Here is a 26,735-nt window from a genome sequence, read left to right on the forward strand (position 1 = left end):
CTACCCCAGTGGCTATGCTCCATTCAGGGAACAGAAGAAGTGAGATCAAGGGAGCCACACAAGCTGCAGATATAACCCACCTATCCAACTGTCCTGGTTTCAGGTAGGACAGAGTTAATTTTCCTCCTAATAGCTGGCAGGGTGCTATGTTTTGGATTAGGATGAGAAGAGCGCTGATAACATGCTGATGTTTTAATTGTTGTAGAGCAATGCTTACACCAAGCCAAGGACTTTTCAGCTTCTCGCTCTGTCCTGCTAGCGAGCAGGCTGGGGGTGCAGCAGGAGCTGGGAGGGGACAGACCCAGGACAGCTGACCCAAACTGGCCAAAGGGGTATTCCATACCATCTGACGTCATGCTGAACAATATATAGGGGTGGCTAGCCGGGGTGGGGGGGGCCGGCTGCTCGGGGATAGGCTGGGCATCGGTCAACGGGTGGTGAGCAATTGCATTGTGCATCACTTTGTACACATTATTACTATTATTATTATTATTATTATTGTTATTATTTTCCCTGTCTTAATAAACTGTCCTTATCTCAACTCACAGGCTTCACTTTCCCGTTTCTCTCCCCCATCCCGGAGAGGGAGGGGGGAGGGTGAGCGAATGGCTGTGTGGTGTTTGGCTGCCAGCCGGGCTAAACCACAACACCAACAAAGCAGTGCTACACACCCAAGCATTTTTTCCCTAATCCACCAATTACAGTAGATCTTGCCCAAGATGCAATGTGAACAAGGCTTCCTGCTGAAACCAGAATATTGCTGTACCAGGTTAAGCCCAGAAGCTCTGTGCAGTAATTTGCTAATACTGTGCTACCGGGATAGGTTGTTACTGGGGATTCCCTTCCAGATCCCAAAGCACAGCAATGAATGTAGTTGCTGGCATTGTAAGTCAACTAGCTTGTTATGCAGGGTGGGACCAGGACATATCCCAGATGGTGACTCACATGTAGAATAAATAACAATAAAAGGCAGGGGGAATGAAAACAGCACCACCAGCAAGGAAAGCAGGCAATGTCACAACACATTCCTATTTGTAAGTTGTTCTCTTCATCTTTTTCAGACTCATCTGAAGGCAAATCAGACTTTCTTACCTTAACATCATGTGAAGTAACTCTACCGCCCCCATGGTCCCCGGGGAAGACAGAAGAGAAAAATTAAGAGCAGCAGCAGCTTCCCTTCCCAAATATACGCGTACTGTGAGATTTATGAGTATGGGTGAGTGAGAGAAAGGGGGATCAGGAGACCAAGCAGTACAGAGCAATGCTACAGTCCTGCATGAAGTTTTCCTCCATATCTCCAAAATACCTAGAAAGGAACATGTCTCTCCTCAGAGTAAGCTTGTCACAACCATAATTGGGAGTGGTGGAAGTTTTAAAAAGCGATTACAGTAGAAGAAAAAAACAACAACAACAACAAAAAACAACAGCAGCACAGGAGCAGAAGAGTGCCGCAGCTCTGCATTGCAGACTCTGCGGTTTCCCAAAGGGACTGCACAACTTACTGATGCCAAACCGCAGACTTCTGTATACCCATTACTCAGTACCCTTCTCCCTCGACAGACATAACATAGCCTACTTCAGGTCTCAGGGAGAAGACACAAATGTTGTCAGTTTTACATAAAAAAAGATATTCAATATCTGCCAAAGTTGGAGAGGTGCTTGACGAAAGAGAAGGGACCCCCACAGACCTCGGAGTTCCCAGCCACGCAGCCCAAGCTGCAGGAGCTGTCAGTACACAAGTTACCCAATATCCAGTGCAGTTCTGCTCCTGGGAGAGGGAGCCCTGTGTGTAACACCCACACCAAGGCTTCGTCTCACACCCATGGATTAGCATAGCAGTTCAGCATCTTTCACAGATCTTTGCTAAAGCTGCATCTTTTAAATAAATTAAGATAAGCATCTCTTCATCTCATCAGTTGGCAGTAGACACTTTGGACTGTGTCCATAAAATGACAAGCCAGCTACAACACTCAGGTTCTTTGGAGGCCCTGCCTGCCGAGAAACTTGCAAAGAATCAATAGGTCAGTTACAAGCAAACTGCCAGAAAAGCTCTAACCAAGCTGCTGTGTATTTTGTTAAAGGAACAGTGGAATAATAAGCTGTACTTGCAAATTTACGGTATGGCAGAGCAAAACGTAAGTGGAGAAAAATCCAACAGAACACTTAGATTTTATGCCCAGGATGCTACAGGTTCACTATACGCTTCTGGGAAGTCATTTAATGCACTTTATTCTTCCTCTTTTGAGTTCTACCTGCCTTGCAGAAAAAAACAATTAGAGCCCAAGGATCAAGATCAACTGAACTTTTGATCAAAATGCTTCCCGTCACTTAAGAATAAAAATAGCCTCCATTTTCTTTTTTTTTTTTTTTTTTTCTCTTTCAGGATTATACCTGCCAATTTGTGTTTATATAGATCTTTTGCCTAAAAGCTCTTTTGCCTTCCTCCTTCCTATCATGAAGTTTTACTATCATTTATTCTCACGACTGATGGACTTCAGGTACTGAACTATCTCAGAGCTCCCAATGACTTATGCAGGCATTAGGATCATTAACTTACAGATGCAGAAAAAAAATTGAAGCAGATATTACCTCCTTTGCCCCAAGCCATTTATGCAATCAGCGATGGGGGGTAAAAAGAAAGCAGAACAATACACAAACTTCTCCATTAAAGCATCAGAAGTTACGACCTAACATGTGGTCTTTCGTTGGACACAGCATGAAAGAAAGATGCAGCTTAAAAGAAAATATGCATTAAAACAGGTGAATTCCCCAAATGAATAGTTCTAGTCATGACCATACAATTTCTGGCAGTTTTCATGTCCATCGGCCTAAGTCTGTTAAAACACCAGATGGCACAGAAAGATTACATTACAGCCTAGGATTAAGGGGGTCAACAAGAGGTCCAGTCCCATGACCTCTGCCTGCTGCAGGCTTTTTAAAGAGAGGGCTGTTTTAACACGGGGCTCTGTTCCTGCACCCTCCTTCCTCACTTGAGGTTGGAGATGGTTATCCATTAAGGAGTTTGAAGGGACAGGTGCTTTTCAGCAGTTAACAATAACATGAAGAGTTGGGGGTTTTGTTTGCTTCTTAAGAGAACTCACTCTCCTCTCCTCCTGCTTCACTTATAGAATTTTGTTTATAGGACAATAAGATTTATTTTATTAATTCAAGTTCCCTTTTCATAGAAATTTGTTATTTTCATAGTAAGTTGATATCATTTCATCTGAGGAAACCATTCAAGCTATAGACATACGTACAAACAATGCGAGTAAAGCAGAGCATAATTACAACCACAGCTCAGCTTATCAATTACAACTGGTACACTTAAAGCTAGGAAGGAGTTCACCCCAACTCCTAATTCTCAGCTCTCCAGAAATGCTAATAAAATAGATGAACTTTGTTCCGGGAAACCAGAACACACAAACATAAGCAGATGTGAAAGTGACTATTTATGGATGATAACACATCTTAATTTAGACAAAGGTGGGAAAGCGTTCACCCTAAATACTGGAGCTTCCAAAGGAGCACTCCGGAGCACGGATTTAAACCTCACCTCTGCACCTATATTATTTTGGCTCTCTAACTATAAACTTAAAACTTCCTCCAAGATGCAGCTCCAGTTCCTTCAAAATCCCTTGTTGGGGATTTTTCCCCATTTTTCTTTCTTCTCTAGTATGAACAATTATTTTTTTTTAAATAACCAATTACAGAACGAACTCCCCAACTTCCTGTCAGCAGCCAGTAAGGCTACCTACTACACCCAGAAGGTAAACACATTTGAAAGGAGTAAGGTCTTTTTGCAATTGCAGAATCTAATTTTTATCACTTGCTTGCTCCAGTTGTCCATTGCCTATTGTAAGGGAAACCTTGACGGGATTAACAGATGTAGGTAGGTTTAAAACACTAAGTAAGGGGATGAACTTCTTCACACTGTATTTATTAACTGTCAGTGAATACCAGAAGCTTGACAAAGAAAACATACAGACGAATTCATGGAGTGATGTCCCCTTTAGAACCAGTACAACAAGGAGACCGTCTCCGACTCAAGAGATCTGTGAGCTGCAGATTGCTGGTGTTGCACTATACAAGGGAAGGGCCACCACGTGCCCAGTCTTATACTGCTCCCTTGAAATCATTTGGCTAAGGCCCTAAGACAAGATCTGGGTTGGAGAGGAAAGACTTGCTGCCACCCAGGATAGCCAAGCCTTTGCTTTAGGACTGTTTACCAGGTCTTCGTACTGCCTTCAGGAAAAGAGGATGGTTTCTTGCCCCTCATTTTGAGCAGGACCTTTGGTCAAATGTGGCTGCTACATAACAACTTTGTAGTGGCAGTTTCTGCATAACAGGAAAAGATACAAATGGAAGTTTTGCCAGAACTTCTAAATTTCCATTCAGATCACCATATACAATTAGTTTTTGCAATTTTCAGTGTTTGCTCCAGCTTTCCAACACCTGCAATGAAGTCATATACGAAGCTGCTGCTCTCCAGATCATTCTCTACAACGTTTTCTGGGCTCAGTACTGTTTACAATTTCCTTTATCTGACTAATACAAGACTCATTTACTCAGTTTCTACCAGATAAAGTGACTGCATCTGTAACTAAGTCCGTTATTGCAGCATTCCCCTTCTGAGAAACCCTGGTGCCAATAAATACTAGACATTTAGTAACTGTATCTATTAAAAGAGTATTCAGGGATGTGATACAAGGTTTATCAATTGTAAACTTGAAACTGCAGGAAGTTGCCCACACTTTGATATTTTAAAATTACTTTTGCAGGTTTATATTAAGAAAAAAACATTGCAAAAGGTATCTTGATTTTTTGTTTGCTGACAACGTATGACAAGCAACACGACCATGCCATCTAAATGCAAAGCATGATACACTGTAAAGCAGGCCAAAAACTTATCCTAGACTCCTCAAAGTACACTTGTAGTACTCCTATTTTCCTAAAGTGAGAATTTACTCAGAACTACCAGATAATAATGATCAAGACATGGGTCTTGACTGACAACGTACTAAACAATTACTGCAACACTTGAGATAACTCAATTTTCCCTGCTTTCCCAACTCTATCAGTTGCAAATTGAGTGTTACAAGTCAGAACTTTAGAAATAAAGATTATTCAGACCCATAAGTTTCCAAAATCTTAAAAAGCCGGGAAGCACAAAGAACATATATTGATAAAGCAACCTATCTTTTCCAGAAAAAAAAAAAAATACAAAAACTCCACAACCTATCAAGCATTTGTTATACTTTAATAATTTTTGTTTTGTTTTTTTTTAAATCATTAACAGAAGTATTCTAGTGAATGATACAGTAGGCGTACAGTATTGGCAAAGAAGAAAGACAGGTGACTACCGCTGGGTCAATAAAAAAATCTACAGAGCTGTTCTGCAATATCAGCCATCATACAGAAGTTGTAAAAATCAAACCTGCTCTTCTCACTACCAGCCCTGACACTTGCACAGGCTTTTGAGTACCTGTGAACAGCCCCCTTGTTGAGAAGTATTTTTCAAAACGCGTCATAAACACTTGATGTATTTAGACCATAACATGCTTTCGTTGCATTTTCAGGAACGTGTCCTAATCTGTCGAGGATGAAACTTGCAAGGACAGCTGCAAGATTCTCAAGTGTCAGCTCTGCCGGAAGATAAGGTTTAGCACATGAGCTAGTCAACAGCATTACAAAAGTTAACAAGCATCTGCACTTTGATTTTAACTTGAATGCTTTCCAAAAAACACACATTTGAAATCCAAGCTTCTGCAATGAAGTATACTGATAATACATTTGCCAGAAGTCAGCAAGAGTTCATGAAGCCAAACGGGTAAAGGATACAAGAAGTTGCCTTACCAGTATGAGTGAAGTGCAACTTCAGTACCTGCTGACAAATCTTGCTTGCTTTGATCTAGAACTATACCTTTACTGTGGTTACCCTGTATCATAAACTGCAGCATAGGTTTGCAACCTAAGTATGTGTATAAAGTCTATCCTGCAACATACAACCATGGATGAAGTCAAGGATGGTATCTTCAAGACTATCCTCATTTGTAGCAGTCAAATGAAAGTTAATGCAGATACGCTGATGCGTTGTGATTAACTCTGCTATGTGCAAAGCAGTCAAGCCTGAAGCGGTCTCAGAGAATATAACGGGATACTGCCATGGCAAATAGCACAGCTTTGGGAACACCGTTTTCAGACAAGACTTTAAACATCATGTAGTGTTACATATTACATCCACCCACACACAAATACAAAAAAAATACTCACCCTAACTTCATATACATTATCTGAATAATCCACAGTCTGGCAGACATAGCTGTATCCTCGAGCTCTTGATGACAAAAACAGCTGAAAATATTAAAGTCACACATGAGGGGAAAGGTACTATATAAACCATGTTCAAAGCAGTTATCAGCAGGTTTCTTGCTACTTCGAACTTACCTGAACAGAAATACTTAGGTGTCCTTATTAGTCCTGAGAATACTATTGAAGAAAGCCAATATTTAGTTTTATCAACCTGTTAACACAGTGCCTGTTTCCTTGTATAGTTAAAAGAGTACCCATTTTTCCTTGCATACCTTTGACCAGATAATTAGAACCCTGTACAAATTAGTAAGATTTCCAACATGACCTTAAGCTATTCAAACATGAATCTTCCCTTAGAGGGCTCTAGATTCAGAGGAAGAAAATACTTAATTGCTTTCAGTATGAATGATAGAGATGCAAAAGCCACGATGGATTAGAGTAGAAAGAACTCTCTCCAATAGACAGGGATTAGATAATTTGGATCTACCGTTCTCAGAACAATGTATCTATCAAAATCCAGAAAGGAAAAAAATAAAATCAGAAAAGCTGAACAAACAATGCTGAGCACCCATAAAACATACTGAGAGACACTGCATGAAGAGCCCCAGTTTGTGCCAACAGGAATGGCCTAAAGCACACCACGTGCTCCTGTAGGGACGCTCCAAACAGGACGTGGTGCAAAAACCTGAACAGGAGAAGACAAACTTGACAGTTAAGCAAGCTCCCATTGGAAAAAAGAATGCATGCCTACAGCTGTACAAGGTTCAAATAATACTTTTAATCTTCATGTTCATAAATGTTATGATCCAAGATTGTTTAAAGCTAGGTAACCCACCCTGTTAAGGATCAAAAAGATAGCAGCGGAGCAGACATAACTCGAAAACTGGGAACTGTAAAAGTAAAGAAGGGTGACACAACATTTCCAAAATAAATATGGGCAGCCACTGACTATTCTTATCCCTAACCTGACTTCCATCTCATTTAGACTGAACTTGAAACTAACACAGAAACTAATAAGTTTCTACTTCAGTCAACTGGGTAATTTCACCCAAGGATTTTGCTTGGCAAAGACAATAAATTGATTTCAGGCTGAAGCTACTCCTTCAAAATGAAGAAATACAAGATTTTCTGGTAAAACAGAAGCTATATGCATCTGGGACTTCTGCATGTACTGAGATAAATTTGTTCCTAATCTGAAGTTGAGTCCAATATGTGAGAGTCTTGGATTAAATTTTAACGCATGTTAATCGAAGATGACCAATGCAGTTTGCAATCAGGATGAATATTTAAATATCATTTAAATTTAAAACAAGACCTATGGATCTTATCAAAAGCATTTCAAGTCCAAATTCTGTTCTCAGCAATACCTGGAAATTCTAGCCATGCACAAAAACCAAACAGTGTATCATTTTACTCATACCAACCATGTTACTCATGGGAATTACAACAGTGGCACACGCGTACTGTAAACCTCATACAGACTGAAGTAGAATTTCCCTGGCTTAAAGACAACAATTGAACAGTTTCATCAGTCTTGATAAGAGAAGGAGACAAGTCACTTTCTATTACAAGTGTCATATCAATAGTCTGGTTCAAAATCCATTGGATAGGATACCAGGAAATTAGAACCTGTCTGTACCTAAAATTAGGAGCTTTCAGACTATCAGCAGGAAACACATTCAAACCCACACTCATTTTTTTTTGTTTTTAAATGAGAACTCAGTAGTTTGGAAATGCTATGCAAATGCATGTATTATCTGACATGCAACAGAGGTATGAACACAAACTGACCCCAAGCCTGGTGTAATTCAGCTTATGGATAATGCATACTGATTTAAATTTAAAAGAAAGTGAAAAAGACAGATGGCAAAACCAGCACAGAACTCATTTCAGAGTTTCATTTTTAATCTGCCAAGATTTTATCCATTTCCACAATTATCCTTGGGTGTAGGCATTAAATTGTTTTATCTGTAGCATTTTATTACTTAGTTGATTAGTGCAAGGAGACAACTTAGAGAAAATGATGATTAAGGTGTGGTGGCTAGGATGAGTTTTACTGAACCATGTCTTAAAAACAGCGTGAAACCAGTTAATGATTTTATTACAGCTCTGGGAAGGGTCAATATACAGAAGATTGCCACTTTCCTGGCAAAATACAGGACCACCCAGAAAAGAGTTTTGCCATGCTGTAATTTAAACTGCGTTATCTGTTTGCTTACTCCTGGAAACGGATCTTGCAAATTCATGATCTGAGGCCTTCAAGGAAGAAGACCTTCAACCCACGTGAGCAAAGTCACAGTAACATAAACTACTCCTTACAATCAGCTACATTCTGAACACCTATCCTGGAATAATGATTTCCAAACTGTTAAGTAATCCCACTTAGCTTCTGCTAAAGAGAAGTTTCCACTGCATTGTTACTAACCACTTCTTCTGTACAGACAATCTAACAAAGAAGAAATGCAGCAACACTGAACTTTATTAGAAGTAACATATTCAGAACTCTGCAAACAAAATGCTAGAAAACTCAATACTTTTATTTTTAAATAGAGATACAATTCATTTTACTTTTATTCTAAAAATCTAACTTACAAACAAGATACTTTTCTTCAATACAATATACATCTGGGTTTTTAAAAGTGATCAACACATTCAAGAAACTAACAGAGATTGGGACTTCTAATAAAAGTCTGACACCTTTTAAGATTATTAAAAAGAACAGGCAAAAAACAGTTATAAATGTCAAATCCCTATGGATTTCAGTTAGTCTCTCTAGTACTTACACTAATATAAAACTAAAAAATACTCTCCTGGACTAGATAGTGCACAAGTTCTTTACATACACCCATCCAGTACATTTATTCACAAACACATTATACCTAACTACAGAAATATTCATGTCAGAGGCAAATAAAGTTTCAAAAATCTGGGCCAAATCTTCTTCAACAGACACCATAAACACACAAGATTATTTTCCTCTTGCAATCTACAGACACTCAGACTGTAATAGGAATTCCCTCCTGTGAGAGTGCATACACACCTCTTTGAAAATGAAGAAGTTGAGTAGAACCATTCCAAAGTTGTAAACAACCAACAGGAAACGTAACTGGAAGGGCTCTCTTGTCTTCATCCATTTGGGGCCCAGCCAAACAGTGAGGAGATAAATAGTGCTTATAGTCAGTGTTGGAAATGGAGACTGCATCAAGGGCCAATCATCAACACGCTTGTCTGGGGAGGGTGAAGCAAACAGAAGGAGTCAAAAGTCTGAACAAAATAAATTTCATCATCATTTTAGGCATTGCATTTGTTAAATATTCTTTTCTCCTAGAAAAGCTGCATCAGCTATTCATATCAGCTACATAACAAAAACACAACATGCTCATTCTTTCTAAGAAGGTTAGAGACATAATTTAAAAGAAAAAAAAAATCGCATTACCTCACAGAGAGATTCACTATGTCAAGCAAGTTCTACTGTCCAGTTCTACAATCCAAAACAATAAAAAAACCTGAAGTGAGCCCAAACCCAGCCCAACCCAGTCATACCCCCAAAAACCATTTTGCTTGCAATGGTCAGAGACTGCAGCAGCAACATAACCAAATATTCAACTCCACTGCAAACAGAAGAAACATAGATTTGGCTAAATACTGATAAAATTAAAAGCTTTTGTTAATTTAAAATTAGGCATTAAAAAGTCTTCAATAGTTTTATACAGGCTGTATGATGCCAAATACCTTTGCTATTTGATGCATGTCAGTCTGATGTGTTTCAGACAAAACAGTAGCGATGTTACTGAAGAACTACAAGATAAAACAGTTCAGAGGGATGCTTCCAGTTAGAGTATCCTAAGCTACTACACTTGAGACAGGTCTTTTTTTTTTTTTAAACAGTCTTCTCAAGTCACTCATTGGATCTAGAGTTACATGTACTCTAGAGCCCAGAATTTGCTCTATTAGGTCCTGGATCTATAACCAGAAAGCACTCCGAGCCTGAGGAACCAGCGACGTACAGAATTAGAAGATGGCTCTGCTACAGTGGAAGGATGGAAAAGACTGTAGTGATGTCTTCTTACTCAGTGTTTCATTCTGCCCATGGTATGAAGGCTTTACCTATTGCTATAACTAGAGATTAAAGCAACTATTCCGTAACCAGCAAGCCTGCAGACCCCAGGTCAGTGCAGAACGAGGGCAGGAGGTGCTCCAGGCACGCAGCAGCAGTTCCCCTGGGGCCTGTGGAGAGGCCCCTGGTGGAGCAGGCTGTCCCCCTGCAGCCCACGGGTCCCACATGGAGCAGATCTCCACGCTGCAGCCCCCCCGTGGAGGAGCCCCCGGTGGAGCAGGTGGATGTGGTCTGGAGGAGGCTGCGGCCCATGGAGAGCCCCCGCAGGAGCAGGCCCTGGGACGGAGCTGCAGCCCGTGGAGAGGAGCCCACGCAGGAGCAGGGGGTCTGGGGGGAGCTGCCGCCCGTGGGGGACCCGTGCTGGAGCAGTTTGCTCCTGGGGGACGGACGCCGTGGTACGGAGCCGTGTGGGAGCAGTTCTTGAAGAGCTGCTGCCTGTGGGCAGCCCCCGCAGGCTCAGTTCGGGCAGGACGGCATCCCGTGGGAGGGACCCCACATGGAGCAGGGGCATGAGGTAAGCACAGAACAGCACTGCCATTCCTCCTTCCCTACCTTTTTCTCATTGCCCTGGTTGCTGTTAAGATTGTGAATTAGAACCTTATTTTAGGTGCAGATTTCGTGAGACCTCCCGTATTTCTAATAAATCTCACATGCTGTGTTCTACAGAAAGACAGCATGCGTGATACTGACTCATCCTGCTTCCTCTTGATTTTACAATACTTAACCTGCAAACAAGATGCCATCAGGCCTAAAAAGAAGTGGAAAAGAAATTAAAAAAAACAGTCTAGCTGCTTCCATTATAACTTAACAGCAGAAGCGAAAAAAACGAGAGGCAGTGTCCTCTTCACGTGTGGAAACCTGGCTGTGGAAACGCAGGCAGTGAAACAGAACTGAAGGAAATGAGAAAAGTCGCCTTTTACTCTTCAACAAGTCCCTGAGACAGATACTTCCATTACAATATAACGTACTGTGCATAGAACATGAGAACTGCTGTACAGTATAGCACCGAGTATTGAGACACAGAAGAGCTGTCCCATTTTCCAGACCTCATGGAATACTGCTTACAGAAATTGAAATCACACTGCTGCACTGCAATTAGTACACAACCCTCTCCCTTATGCTTTAGTTTCCATTTGCTTGTCCAATCGCTCAACAAATCTGAACTTAAAAATAACAGGTAACACCACTTAAAAGACAAAACCAAAAGGAAGAGATCCTTGTCTTCCACTCGGTGTAAAATAGTGGGCAGAGATTCATCTCTGCCGAGCAAGAACAAAGGCGTCACTTCTTAATTAAGAGGCAGCTCTGGGAAAAGCCAAGGTATGACATGCTTTAATCAAACCTGCATCTCATTTCAGACACTGCAGTGCACAAAGTGTTAAGGGCAAGGAAAGCAAGAGGCCCGGTTGCTTTCCTGGCCTCTTTGCACTGCATAAGCAATATAAAAAGGTAGGGACACATCCATGAACCTGGCTTCTGTTTTCTAGCCCAGTGCTTCGTGGGATCCTGGCTGCTAAAGCAACAATACTAGAGACGGGAATCTGGAAGGAGATTTAAATTCTACCCAGGAGATGAACACTACCACCCACCGCTGAACACAGGAAAGCGTGACCTATTTCAGATGTCTTTGTGTGTCAGGAGACAAAGATTTCACTTATACGTGAAAGGACAGAGAAGGGAAAATTTTTTCTTTTTTTTTTTTTTTTTTTTTTTTTTTTAAAATGAAAGCTCTCTTGCAAGTGGACTTCTTCTGGTGCTTCATCAGAACTGTCAACAGTTATTTCACCTATTTTCCTGGAGAATGCCAGAAGAAATATTTAATTATCTCTCTCAACATCAGAACAGCTGATGCTGCACTTCTGTACCTGTATCATAGTTTCAGCCTGTTCCCTTCCCTCTGCACAGGGTTTCTGGTCCATGACCCACTACCAATCAGACACTAGCCTTCTCAATGTATCTGCATGAAAAGCACAGCTTACTGATGCAGACTGCACACCTCACTGCCCAGAGAATCCACATGACTGGCATTTTGGTGACTATAATAACTAATAAGGACAATTATAACACTTTGAACATAAAACACCTGTATGACTACCGTAGGCTTGAGCATTCCCTCGGAATTCGGTTCTGGAGCGTAACCTGATCAATCAAAACAGAAGCATCACATTTATTTTAATGGGCATTTAGGGCAACCCTGTATCTGATTACCTTTCACTGATACTGTGAAATCAGAAAACATGGAAGTATTCATCCCAGAGGCTGCTAGATTTGGGAAAACAACCCCAAAAAAATCCTTTATTGTAAGATCCTGCCTGGACAATACAAAGTAGCTTGCTAAGTTTTAGATCAGCTCGGTACATCATTCCTGTTGCACAGAGGGTATTACAAAAATGAGTGAATTTCAGTTACTGGGTAAGCCTGCTGTTCCACACAGAAAACACACGGTTACACGCGCACCCTTGTTCCAATTTTCTTTTCAGGTAAGTGAGATAAACTCTTTCAAACCAAGACAAATTAAGGCAACCATTTAAGTGACAAGCCTTCCAAGCCACTGAAAAGAATAACTAAAAAAACAACACTTGTTTTCACAAAAACAGTGGAATTTTGTGTACTATTATTCACTGGTGCTGATGGCCACAAATGATTTCTGCAAATGACAAGAGAACTGCGATAGCTTAAGGAGACATAAGTGTATTAAATCCTGCATTATTTTATATACCATCAGTGCATTATTATCTAAAAAAAAAAAAAAAACCAAGCACGAAATAAAAAGGCCATCTCCCCGAATTAAAAGAATCCCTCCAACTGCTTTGAAGCAAAACAACCAATGCCTTCACCTGATTAGAATTGACAGAGTGACTGAATCTTTCAGGGGATTAATGCGTTTGTCTTTCAAATCCTAAGACCCAGATTCTAATTCGATCACAAAATGATTGTTGTCATGGCACAGCCTGTAGTACAGTGCTTTCTTGTAAGGTGGTACTAGTTTTGGACCAAACATATAAAGCAGCACCCAACTGTAAAGTGAATTCAAAGTAATTTAACGTGTCTTTTAGTGACAGAGTCCCAGCAGGAACACGTTATGTAAGGCAAGAACATGAAATCTCTGCATACACAAGATCTGCCTGTCATTTTGCCTATCTACATTTTTGAGTCTCACTCTGCAAAGCCGAGACAAGAAGCAGAAGAACATATAAATTTGAAATTGCCCCGAGGCACCTAATCTTGCAGGATTTAATTTTTTATTATGTGGGGGCAATTAATAGGGAATATATACAGGAAGTGCTCCAGTTTCTTCCTCCGGTGCAAGGGCAAGAGTAGAACCAGTAAAAAGGACTGAATATCCTTGGTAACCTCTAAAGAGAATACAATGAAGCCCTGTTAAAATATGGAAGACAAAAAGATAATGATCTTCAATATGTAAGACTGCACTGATAGCGATCTAGAATGAAAATCATTAAAACGTCTTTGAAACTCACTAAGTGTTTTTATATGCAAATGCTTCTGTTATACATGATTCAGCATTTCTTTGCCAATAGACAGGAGTTTAGATGGTTACATTCTCTGTTTATTACAGAGCCTACAATTTTTTTTCCTTTTATCAAGAAGTACAAGTTTTAAAAATAAGCAAAAAAATGCATCAGACATTCATCGGTAGAAATCCTGAACTGGTGCAATGATGACTCTCTCTGCATTTAATATTAGCTTTAAAAGAAATTAATTGAAATACACAACTTTTGAAATTCCATGCATTCACATTTGATTTACAAAAATAATAAAAAAAATCCATGCAAGTTTTAGCTTAACAACACACATACTCATTAGCTATAAAGTCGCTACTCACTAATTTATCTGGAGAGCCTTTCAAAGTTATTAATAGCTATTGATACTATTCTCAGCGCAAAGACACTTAGAGTGCCAATCCAGCACACCCATCTGTCCAATTACATTTCTAAGGACACTGCAGAAGTGACGGTGACTGTTTAAAAGTGGCTCTTAGCAGTGAGAGTTCTCTGCAGATCACGCTGTTTATTTTAAACAAGAAGCCCTCCCGAAGTGCAATAACAACTTTAAGAGAGATTTCCTAAAAGAAGTGAAATTTAGATTCTGCAGCATAAGGAAGGCAAACCAGTAGCATCTAATTATTGTCCTACAAACTACACCATTTTATTAATCTAACTATTCACTTATCTTGTTAGCTCCAGGAGCACTACAGTTGAGAGATATTACAAAACGAAGACATGCATCATGTAAGAAAACATGCAAGAAACAACTCTGTGCATCTTGTAACAGAACATTTACAAAGCTTTTGTATTTCTTTACAGTATTTTAGTGTTCTCCCCCATTTTTTTTCTTTCTGGTTAGCAGTTAATATTCTATACAGTTTATTTTTCTTTTTGCATATGTGCTACACATCCTGGCTCAGTCCCACAAATAATTACAAGCGAATAGAACTTCACTGCGGCTCTACAGCCACTGCAGACTAGTTCAGTTGAAACTCAAATGAGCATCTACATGGTCCGACCCTAAGCTTTTAAATTAAATGGAGTAAGGTGTCTGAATCACTTAGCAGTACATTCACTGTTACTGGCTGTAGAGGTTCCAAAAGGAGGAGGAAGAAAAAAAAACAACAAAACCAAACCCCCACACCTCAGTCTGCCACAAACCAAAGCCTCAGAGCATACAAATACAATCTTGCAGGTCTTTTCCAACCTTAACAATTCTATGATACGATACATGGAACAGCCGAAGCTGTAGATGTAAGCTTTAAAATGGCACACAGCTAGCTACCCGGGCTGCACAACCTGGGGCTGCAGGCTCTCAGAGAAGTACCCCTGCAGAGTCAAAATGAGAAGTGAATCTAATACCAACAGAACTAAAAGTCATATCTCAATTTATTACAACTTTAATAGAGCATCTGTGTAGCTTGAAATGAATTATTCTTTTAAAAGTTCTCCAGGGCTTGAATTAACTTGTCTGTTTTAATACTGATTATTCATTGCACGCATTGCACTCTAGTCCTCAACCTTCTTTATAGGAAATCCCAAAATAAAGGATTGAAGCCAGTGCCCAAACAGTACTCCTGTAGCCTGTCTGAATCAGCAAAGAGTCTGTATGGGCTCTGAGGAGGGACAGTGCAGGAAAGCAGAAGGACTGGGACACAAGGAGTGTCCAGTCCGTGCGTATTTCGCACCCTTTTATCCCTTTATCTCACCCATCGCACTTGGTGATGTCAGCAATTTTGGGGCACTACAGGTATTTCTAAGGAGGCTAGCAGCATCAAAGATACCTGTACTTAACACAGCAACCTAGTATAACCTACAGAACAGAAGCCAATAACCCTCCCTTAACTCACTTGTGTTTTAGCCAAGTTACCTTTCTCAGAAGAGTTTCTCACTTGACTACCCAGTAAGTATTTCCAGAAGCAGCGAATCCAGCAGGACACTTATACTGTAAAATGTTAATTACACCCACTGCATAAATTTGCTCCCTAAGTCCAAAGGCATTGGAATTAAACGTTAAGCAGCCAATTAATCACACTTTTCTCTGGTAGGCTGATGACTCATCTTTTATCATTCCCCCCCTCTCCCCCTCATTTGGGTACTTATAAGCAGCTGTCACTCACTTTTTTTGTTCACTTGAAGGTGTATCTTGCAATCCTTTAATCATTTTCGTGGCTCATCTCCGGATCGCCTCCAAACATTTAAGCCTTGCACCTGTTTGACAGAGGAAACTACAGCCTGCACCAGCCAAGTGCCTGCCGCTATCCCTCTCAGAAGAATTCAGTACTACGGCTACTGGCAAAGCTACGGATCACACTTGCACGATGCTGTACGGACCACGGTTCCAACAAGGCAGCAGAACCTGATTTAAGTCACTTTTTAGCACAGAACAGTACAAAGTTGTTGTATTCACTTTGATCTTTGAGAAGGAACAGGAATATTTGAGTCGAGTATTTTGTCTATACTCAAGCTTTAACCAGCCAAGAACAGATTAATTTGTTCGGGCTGAGAACAAGATGCATCAAAATTTTATGGCAGTGTTACTGTTTTAGTTTGTTGTTTCACAGCTTAAGTTTAAGTTAAGTTTAATAGTTGTTAAGATGTAAGAATAAATAATAATTAAATGAAATTCTCACACACAACAAATAATGAAAGCACTTACTCTGAAACAAAACAAAGACAACCCCCCCCACAAAAAAAAAAAAAAAAAAAAAAAAAACAATTAAAAAGTTTGCAGATGAAGCTGTACAAATCCTGGCCCATCCAGAAACGAGAGGTGCCTGCCCCAAACCAGAAGGGCTACAGACAGGACTGACGGGTACTGCCTACAACCAGCTGTGGCTTTGCCTTTACTTTCGTGGCTTTGTAATTGACTATTTAGCCTTACATAAAGCTATATACAGCAACATGGGAACCTAACGTAAAACCAAAATACCACACAGTTATGAAGAACGTCTCCTGCAGCTATTAAACAGCTGTGTAATATGCGTGTATTTCATAAACTCCCATTAAAGTAACAGGGATGCCTAATCCCAATTTGTTGTTAAAAGGTCAGGTGCATTGTAACAAGCATTTCAGCCTTCTTGGGACTCCCATAATTCAGCCACTAATATCATATTATCTTTCAAGTCTATACACAGCAATTACAGGATACACTTGTCTCAAGACAAGGATAGTAATGAAATCAAGCTCAGAAATATCAATTTACTATCAACTCCCAGGATTTTCAACTCTAAGAGACTGCCTTGTTCAAACTACTTTTGACTTACCTCCTCTGCTGATTACAATTATTTGTGGGGACAGCGCAAACACTCTGCTTCAAGGAATAATAGAAACACAAACCTTGCTGAAGCTTACACAAGATGTGCAAGATTATGACCTCAAGGCATGGTGTATTCTTTTGTTTATCAAATCTGACTTTTCCAGACATCACAAAAGCCAGATGGGTGCCCAATAGAGAGATACCTGCATGCCTTTTCTTAAAGGTTACAAGTTACAGAGCGAACAGATGCAAAGAGAAAGAAAAAAAAAACAACAACAAAAAAACACACAATGTCTCCATATTCCTACGGAAATAAATGTGCTGTGTAAAACACACTTGGAGAAGTTTTCCTTCTTCATTGAAACTTCTACACAAGCTTAAAGTCTTAGCCAGGACTATTTCTGAGAGCTCAGACTGAAGATGTCATTAATTCACAAGAAAATGGTGTCTTTTGGTACCACGAGTATACCTTTAGGAGTAATAGTAAGCAGCAATACAAACACAAGACACATGCAGGTTCAACGTCACAACAACAAATTAGAGTACTGGCCCTTCTAGTACGATTCGGGGCTTTTATAATGCCAAAGGGGACGATCACAGAATTGGTTTTATCCACACACAGATTTTTATCAAATTCCCTCAGCTAGAAGCTAGCATCCTCGTGAAATGTAAAGGATTATTAATAGCCGTTTATTAAAATCTCTGCAAGGCCTTATCCACTGTAGAGAGATGTTACACACTCAGCACTCAGAGGACATGGAGCGCAGCACTGAAATACCTTGCTAAGGTGCTAACACAGCAGAAGGATACCAGTGCTTAACTACACAGCGAGTGTAAACAACCAGTGACATTGTTCTCAAAATACAGAATGATTTGGGACTGCAGATGAATATTTAGAGACACCTAGATGCAGTGACCGGACAGGTACGAAAAATCAACAATGGCAAACTAAATCTACCTAAAAAATAATACCAGAAAGATACCGGAAAACATTTGCAAGGAGCTGCACATAAATCCCTCTGATAAACTCCCTGCTTTTTTTTCCCTGTTTGCACCACCATGAGGATGCTGCTCACCAACTTTGTTTTACAGCAGGATGGTCAAAAGCTTGTTTTGAATAAACCTACAAGAGGAGTTATTGAAACGTATTAGCTCTTATCTTCCAAGTTGAGGGGCAGAAGCAAAGTTTACAGTAGCGAGGTACATTAGGTCTTCTGTTAGGCTAAGAAAAGTACACCAGCCTCCAAAGAAAAATAACACTGCAAACCATTTAGAACTTGCTTCCTCAACATGCCTTTGGTATCAGCAAGAATGGCAAATCTAGGAAAAAAAGCCTTCAGATGTTGTTTTTCAAAACACAAACGGAACAAAGAAGTGCTCTCATATCCCAAGATGGCCAGAACAATCACAAACATCTGAATCTTGCACCAAAAATACCAGGAACAAAATCAACTTGGCTGCTAGATAACGCCATATCCAAACAACCGCCGCAACTAAGCTTCTGCTTGTACAGTCGTGTTACCTTTCATGGTAGCATACGGCCCCCAAACCTAAGCTTCCCTAATGGTTTCTGAAATAGTTTCTCACTCTTGGTCGAAAATTCATAAATGACATACTGTGATTAGACAAAGTAAAAGAAAATCTGGACTTGGTAGCAAAGCACTTTGGGGCACTCTACGTGTAAGTATTTCTATTGAACACATCTGTTCCAGTAAACTACTAAATGCAGAATGCAAACCCAGGAAATACGGTTATGCAGCCTCCTGTTTGCAGCCCAGCTATTCAACTTCGTACCTGTATTTCCTTTTTTTTTTCCCTCCCCTCTAGAGTGGTATCTTAAACCATTTAAAAAGAAGGTATTACAATACTAATACAGGAATAGAAGGACATCAAATTGTGTGTAAAGGAATAAGACTTATTGGCTCAACTGACAGGTGAAAGGAACAGGCTATAAGCACCCTCTTCCAGCATTATTCTACGAGCATTTAGAAAGTAATAGAGCAATCTCCCATATTTGCTAAAACTAGCAGAGGCAAATGGTTTTGTCATGTGGAAAAAAAAAGATAAGAAAATACCATGGTCAATCACGACATCTGAAGCGAAATATATACAAGAGAGAGTAAAAGACTTTTGAGAGACTGCAGAAAGAGCTGAGAGGAAAAGGAACATGAGATGGAAATAAACCAAGTCGTCAGAACACAAGGGGATGCTGACACGGAGAAGTGCGTGTGGGAGGTGGATGGATGGAGAGGAACCAGTAAGAGTCTCACGGCACAAGCAGACAACGCCACAAAGCACAGAACTCTCCGGGGCAGGAGTTAAGGATCCAGCCACTGAAGGCAAGTACATGGAGAAAGGAGCTGAGTGGTAGGCACACAAGTGAGTTAATCTGACAAAACCAGGAGCAGTTAATGCCCCAGGCATACCGTTATCTTGCAACAAACGCAAGCCGAATTGAGGCAGCTTAATCCCCCTCGCCTTCCATAAAAGGAAGGTAAACTACCTCACGTTTATCTTGAAATCCAAGCACACTAAACAGGAGCTAATATGAAGCACATGGTGCACTCAGTCTACCTCTGGGCTTGCCCTGCAGACACTTATTGCTTTACCTGCTGCCCTGGCTGCAGTCCTCAAAACCCCCACAGGGCTGCCGCAAACCCTCAGCAGGCCTGAACTTCACACCTGCCTTCATTTACATCCCTTAAAATGCCACAAGACCTCGAAGGCCATGTGCTCAGAAGCACTCTAGTCTTGACGAAGTTGAGCACAGTTGTACCTGTGTCACACCTAAGATCCAGAAACTATGTACCCCCACCCACATCTTCCTAAAGGAGAAGTCAGCCAGCCTCACACACAAAGCAGAAGCAAGTCCCTTATGAAGTGCTGTGGTAGCTTCGACTTTGATTTAAAATACAGCCCCAAAGCCCTGCTTGCTGTTAGAGCTCTTGCAAGCACACTGTCCCAACTTCTGCGCTCCAGGTACACTCTGCACACACCAAGACCCTTTAAAAATCAAGCCTCTGATTTTTTCTATAGCCAGTTCCTTTTAGCTAAATGAACTGTTATTTAGCCCCCTTTTCTCATACCACTCACATTTAACCCCCTTTACCCCAGCCCAAAAGCTCTTTAGCACACACCACAACCTTTCCCCCCTTATTCTTGCATCCTAGCAAGTTCTTCCCAAAGTTTTCTCAATGCCTGCTTGCAGCCTTTTCAGTCATCCACCTTTCATCTAAGTGCTTCCTTAATCCTTTCCATGTGAATCTAGTAACTCCAAAAACCTGCCTGGACTGGCAAAAAGTGGAGTCTTGCCTCACCCATGTCTCATGGCTCCTGGTCTACAAGCCCTTAAAAGAAACTTACAAACCACATTTCCCACCTCTTCCTCTACTGGTTGTCCTTAAGTTTCCTTTGCCAGCCTTTTGTGGTTACACAGAACAGTTTATCTGCATTCAGTACAACCTCTTCTGGACTGCCACAGCTTTACCCATACCCCTGATACATCCCCTTCAGCCCTGAGCACAGCATAAACCCAGAACAACTGCCACGATCGACTCCTGCTCAAGTTTCTCCAGCTAGAGACAGCCACCTGCAAACAACGGTTTGATTACCAGGCTCAACCAATTGATGTTACCCCGTGATGAATGGCTGTACTTCATGCCACAGATATTGCAACTGCTCAAGAGTTTTTCCCCTCCTGTTGCAGTATGTGGCTCCTAGACCACCTGCTGATTTGCTCCTCACTAATGGCACGTAGCTTCAGCTGGGTAATGTGATCTGCCAAGAACTCCACAACAGTAATTTACGGTGTGCTGCAATTTTAAATATCCAGTCATTTGGATCAGCTGCAGTGGGTGCTACAGTTATGCAATCAGCTTGGTTAAATTATGTAGAAAGCAGTTTCCCCAACCTTTTTCAAGGAAACTCCTTTAATAGTATCCATAACATCTTACTTCCTTTAGAGATTTCGAGACATGATATCTACACATGAAAAGGGATCTTCTCCTACCCAGTTTTCACGATAGGATCATCCCTGCCTTTTTCCATTTTGTCCTTGCCTTTCTGTTTGCTTCAAGAATATGCTAATGAATGTTCAAACAGAAGTTTGTATCACTCTTGCTGGTGCTGAAGGCTTTTTTCTTGTTTCACCCCTTTGCTGGAGCTGAGAGTTGCAGGTTACCTACAACTCTTCCTTCCTCGTTTAGGAAAGGGATGTCTGTCACTTGCACCTCAGCTTTGCTGTGGCTTTCACAGTGTCAGCTTTGCTTCTGGCTATGTCCTCAGGCTCCATCTCTTGAAGCTTGGTGATCCAAGATCTCTAAACAGAGACTTCCACTTCAGGAATGCACTTTCCTGAAATACATTTCCATTAGCTGTCTTTTGAGTTCTGCAATCTGATATCTTCTGATGATGAAACGTTGATAGAACTTCCTTCAAACACCCAGCAAATTATCTTTGATACCAATAGCTGTTTTTTCTACACCAAGAAAGTCCCTCCTATGAGAGGCAGGGAAGTAGGATGCTTAATGAAATACGCTAAGCAAATCGGGATGCTCCTATTCCTTGGTTTGGTTGGCAGTATACTCACATGTTCTAGCCTTTAACATTCTTTACTTCTGCAATCAATTTCTCCAAGAGCTGCTTCTGCCACAAGACAGCCAAACCCAATTACACCAGCCTCTCCAGTTTCTGGCGTGGGTCTTCCTGTCTAATCCTTACCTTTTACACATTCACAGATTGAATGAAAAAAAATTTATCCCCTTGAAAAGAAAACCGTATCTGCAAATCAAGTATTGCCCCAAATCACTGAGTCTGATGCTCAGCCAGCACTCCAAAAACTTAAGAGTGCATTCTGCTTTACAAACAGACTTCAAGAGTCTTCATCTCACCCTTCATTCTCTCTCTCCATCTTCGGCTTCTGAAGATTTTTCATTGGGATACTTTTTGCTTCCAGCTTTAGCACAAATCTTCCAACGCTACAAGGCAGTGCTTGCGCTAACATAATCCCACTGTCTGCCAACCACACCAATCACTTTTCTCCAAGTATAAAAATTCAGGATCCTTTGGCCATGCTCAGTTTCTCCACAATGAAAAGAATGAGGGAAGATGAATAAATGTGTTTTCTTCCAGTTCTGTTCCCTGGACTGAAAAAAGAAACTAAGCCTTAGCATTCCTAATGTAAAGGGGTAGTCCCAAGATCTTCCTGACAAAGGCTGTTATGGCAATTTGAGTTCCCATGGAAGCTGCTCCACCTGATCATCGTTAATGCAAGCAGCTGTAAGTTTCCCCATTTCCCATCCTTGTTGCCTTGCACTTCAGACCCAACTTGACATCGTTTCTGCACACGATACTACTTAGAGGACTATTTAACCACTGAAGTGAAAGTTTGCATCTTCTGCCTCTCCTTCTTGATGGAAAAAGCCCGTAATCTTACTGACTGCAACAGCTGTAAATAGGTGCTGTTCCAAAGCAGTCCCACACGGCCAGGGACAGCCCTGCCTCCTTTTAACTTTGAGCTCTGAGAACGATCATTCTTGCCCGGAGTCTGTAAATTCTGTTCTTCAGCTCAATCCATTCACAGTAGTTCTTCTGTCTTCTTGATAAAGGGTTTCACGCATCTCCCTTTCAGGCAGTCTCCTACTCTCCCTCCCTAAATGTCAGTGGTCTCTTCACCCACGTTTTGAAGATGTCCACATTCTGGACTTTGTCCTGAGTTATTCACCTTAATAGTTCTCTTGGACTCAGCCTGGAACCTCCCTCTAAGTCATTTGCTCACTCATCTAATCATACCCTTAATCCTTCCTGCCCAGGTCTAACCCCAACCAGCGAGCTGAGCCAAAAGAAAGATGCCCTGCCCTATCCTTTACACGTTGCTGGTCCCATGCCCTTACCTATAATGGTATGGAATTTCCTAGATCATCTTTCCTGATAATAATTGTTCCCCCAACCACCTTTTTTGCCTCTTGGTAACTGCCAAAACCATGTTTTTGCCCTTTCGACCTCTCTTTGAAGTTTATGGCTTCCCAACCCATCTTCAGCCTTCTCAGGCAAATATACAGTGACGATGGATTTTAGGCTTTCATGACGGGGGTCTAAAAAGACAGTCAAGGAAGGAGAGGAGAGGGGAAAAAAAAGTATTTCAAATAAATTAACAGGGAAAAACACATATTAAGCATTGCTAAGGCTGAAAATATATATTAATAATATATATGGGGAAAAAAGAATATCGTTACCGTTTCCAAATGCAAGACTGAAAAACCTGACCACAGAAAAACAAACAAACAGCATCTTCTTTGGACAGCATGCTTAGTATTAAAAGTTGTGACATCATTCAAAAAAAATCCAGTTAGGCTTATCAAATATCTAGCCTTTTGGGGGTACTTTTTGACCTCAGAAAGGGTTGGTTGCTTTCTAAATGTCATAAAGCAGGGGGGGAAAGACCAAGCCTTTAATGCATAAAAATAAAGTGGCACAAGACTGGGTGGGACACTCTGGCACAGTTGCATGCAGTCCCATCACAGGAAGTCTGGGATAACAGAAGAAAACACCTGCTGGCAGGACAATCCAGCTGCACATTGACAACAGGGCTGAAGACAGACCTGGGCATCCAACAGAAAATGGAAGCAAAAACTGGAGAATACATAACTTCGGTTTTATATGAATGGGAAGTTTTTGTGTAGGAGTAGTAGTGGGAATAAAATTTCTTCACATTTTATTGTGTAATTTTGCTGTGTAGTAGTGTTTCAGTATGATTTATTGTGTAATGGTATTGCATGGCATCATTTGTTGAGCAACTTTGCTGCGTGGTATAGTTTTTTATTTAATGATATTGAAAGTTAGGCAATGGTCTTGCATGCCATAATTTGTGTTGTCTGTTGAGCAACATCACTGCTGTTCTTGACACAAAGGTGAATTGCATGAATTCACACAACAGTGACGAATTCATGATTTTAACATATATTCACTCAAAGATGACAAATAGAGACAATGTCTTGTTCTGAATGAAGACACATGCAGAAAAGCAGCAACCTGAGCAAGTACTGAAGCCAAACTTTGGGCATTAAAATATGATTTTATTACACAGTAATGCAGCATTGCCTCATAATGGCACTTTCTTATCTGGAGCTACATTGTAACTACATTGTGTGGATATTGCCTTTCATATATCCATACCTGACCAAAAGAACTACAGGAGGACCTTGTTTCTACACAAGGCTGGGCATAAACAAGAATGGTAACACGAGTATGATGTGACTTAGCCTCTGTTCAAAACTGTCCTTGCAGGGAGTCACTGAAATTCGGAACCTGAAACTCTCAACACCTTACGCAAAAGGTGATTGATGCACTTCATAGCGGAACCCTACATTAACAGCAACACCACTGAACTTGGAGCAATAGTTTAGCACAGGATTAGCAAGGACTTGAGCATATTCTAGATAGATACCATCACAATGGCATCCTATTGGCTTAAGGCTCTCCAAAGCAGTGGAAGACGAAACAGAAGTTCACTCGGTGTATAGTATTAATGTAAGTTACTTATCTTTACATTCCTTACATAAATTTCCTTTTTCATCCCTCCTTCTTGGATTTTTTTTGGGGGGGGTGTTTTTGTTGACAACAAATGTAGTCTGTAGCTGAACTTAAATAACACACTTGAAGTTCAGAAAACACAACAAAACTTGAAATCTTTTTCAGACAAAGCAAGTAATCTATAAGGATGTCAACTTTGTACCGACATCTATTTCTATACCCATCAAAAACTGCTACTGCCTGGCTGAGCAGCATCTCTCCTGCGTTACCTGGGAACCTCCAAGCAGTTGTATGCAACATGAGGCGAAGAGAGAGAGCAGGCACTGACAGATTACAGCGTACTGCTGCTGCAAGCATTTTCATTTGATCTTACAGCCCAGCAGGCTGCACACTGAGAAGGAGATAGATGCACGTAGGCTTAATAATTTTTAAAATACAGCAAAACTCAGAGGATAGCTGGGAAGGCTTTTCATGGAAAAAAAAAAAAAAAAAGTGAGCCTCTCCATCTATAACGTAAGACTAATTTCTTATCTGACAGATGGCAGAACAGAGGGGGGCTGAAAAGCAAGGACTGCTGGTGCAGTAGCGAGCTTCCAGCCTGAATCTAGGCCCCACGTTTTCAGTTATCAGACTGCCACAAAACACGTCCATAGCTGCATTCACTCCAGAGTGCTCAACGTATGCCTAGGTTTAAACAAAATAGCCCTCATCACTGCATAGCCAGCTAGAAAACGATGGAAACATCCGGAGATGCGCTATTGTTCTTCTGTCAGCTGCCCAGGCCTGCTCACAGCTGTGACTGTGAAAGCAGAGGCTCTACCCCACTCGTTTTATTTGGCCAACTAGGATAGCTGTTGGCACACACCGATACTTCCAGGGCTACTGGTCAATGCAGCAGATTACCATCGCATTTGCTGTCCCAGCACCACCACCTGCTTCTCACACCACTCCACATCCCGAGACCATTTTCTCTTCCTTCAGCATCCTCTGTGTCGGGTGTCAGCGCAAAACCCGAGCGTATCGAGACCGGCAGACATCGGACCGAGCCCCGGCGCACTTAATATTTAACATTAACCCATCCGCATCGCCGCTAGCAGCCATCTCCTCGCGCAGCTCGCCGAACTCCACCATTTGCCAAACGCCACGCCGCTGCCAGCGGGCTCAGGGCCCGGCTCGCCCCTACCAGCCGGCTCCCAACCGGCTGTGGCGACCGAGGGGAGCCGGGTGACGCTTCGGGAACACGGCTGTGCAGGGGGGAGAAGCGGCACCCTGCACCCCGGGGGTCCCCCGGTGCCCCCCACACAGCGAGGAGGGGTCCCCCCCCGGCCCGCCCGCCCGGCGTCGCCCTGGCAACGGAGCCATTTTGAGCGCGGCACCACTGCCCCTGCGGCCGGGGGGCGCCGGGCACGGTGATGGCGGCGGGGCTCGGGGGGGCGGCCGGTGCCCGGGGCCGCCCGGTGGTGTTACCTCGGATGCTCCAGGTCCAGCGGTAAAACTCGAGCGTGTCGTTCAGCACGCTGGACACCAGGCCGGCGGCGCGGGGGGGCTCGGCGGCGGCGGCACCCATGGCGAGCAGCGGAGCCGGCAGAACCTCTCTCGGTTGCGTGCGTCCGTGGCTTTGCGCCGGGGCTGCTGCGGCCGCTGCCCTTGTAGAGCCGGGGATGTGATTTAAATCTCTATCTCTCGGTATCTTCCCTCCAGACTCCGCCTCGCTCCCGTCAGCGGCTCCCGCGCCCCGCGGGCAGGGAGGAGGGCGAGGAGGCGGGCGGCGGGCGGGAGGGCTCGCGGCGGGCGGGCGCAGGCGCGGGGCCGGCGGCGGCGGACTCCCGCTGACGGCGGCAGGTGCAGGCCGTGTACGGGTCGAGAAGAAGCGCCCGAGTTCCTCCTTTTGCCTTTTATCATATAAATAATAAAAATAACATAATGGGGAATAAATATTTCAGTCTCCTTTTATTTTCTCTCTCGTGGCTTTCCCTTGTCGCACGGTGCCCACAGACGGGCTGAGGCACTCACG

At 42.0% G+C, this 26,735-nt stretch overlaps 1 protein-coding gene across 1 annotated transcript in view; it reads right to left on the reverse strand.

The window, feature by feature from the left end:
- The window catches only part of ELOVL4 (ELOVL fatty acid elongase 4), a 35,297-nt gene extending 8,821 nt beyond the window's left edge, over positions 1-26,476 (reverse strand). The window contains exons 1-3 of the mRNA XM_035559554.2: positions 26,189-26,476; positions 9,350-9,537; positions 6,271-6,351 (exon numbers count right to left, since the gene is read on the reverse strand). Of these exons, the coding sequence (XP_035415447.1) occupies positions 6,271-6,351; positions 9,350-9,537; positions 26,189-26,288 (369 nt within the window). The 5' untranslated portion in view covers positions 26,289-26,476. The remainder of the gene's footprint in view (positions 1-6,270; positions 6,352-9,349; positions 9,538-26,188) is intronic.
- Between the last annotated feature and the right edge of the window lie 259 nt (positions 26,477-26,735).

The sequence above is a fragment of the Cygnus atratus genome, chromosome 3 (assembly GCF_013377495.2).
Source record: "Cygnus atratus isolate AKBS03 ecotype Queensland, Australia chromosome 3, CAtr_DNAZoo_HiC_assembly, whole genome shotgun sequence".
Lineage (NCBI taxonomy): Eukaryota > Metazoa > Chordata > Aves > Anseriformes > Anatidae > Cygnus > Cygnus atratus.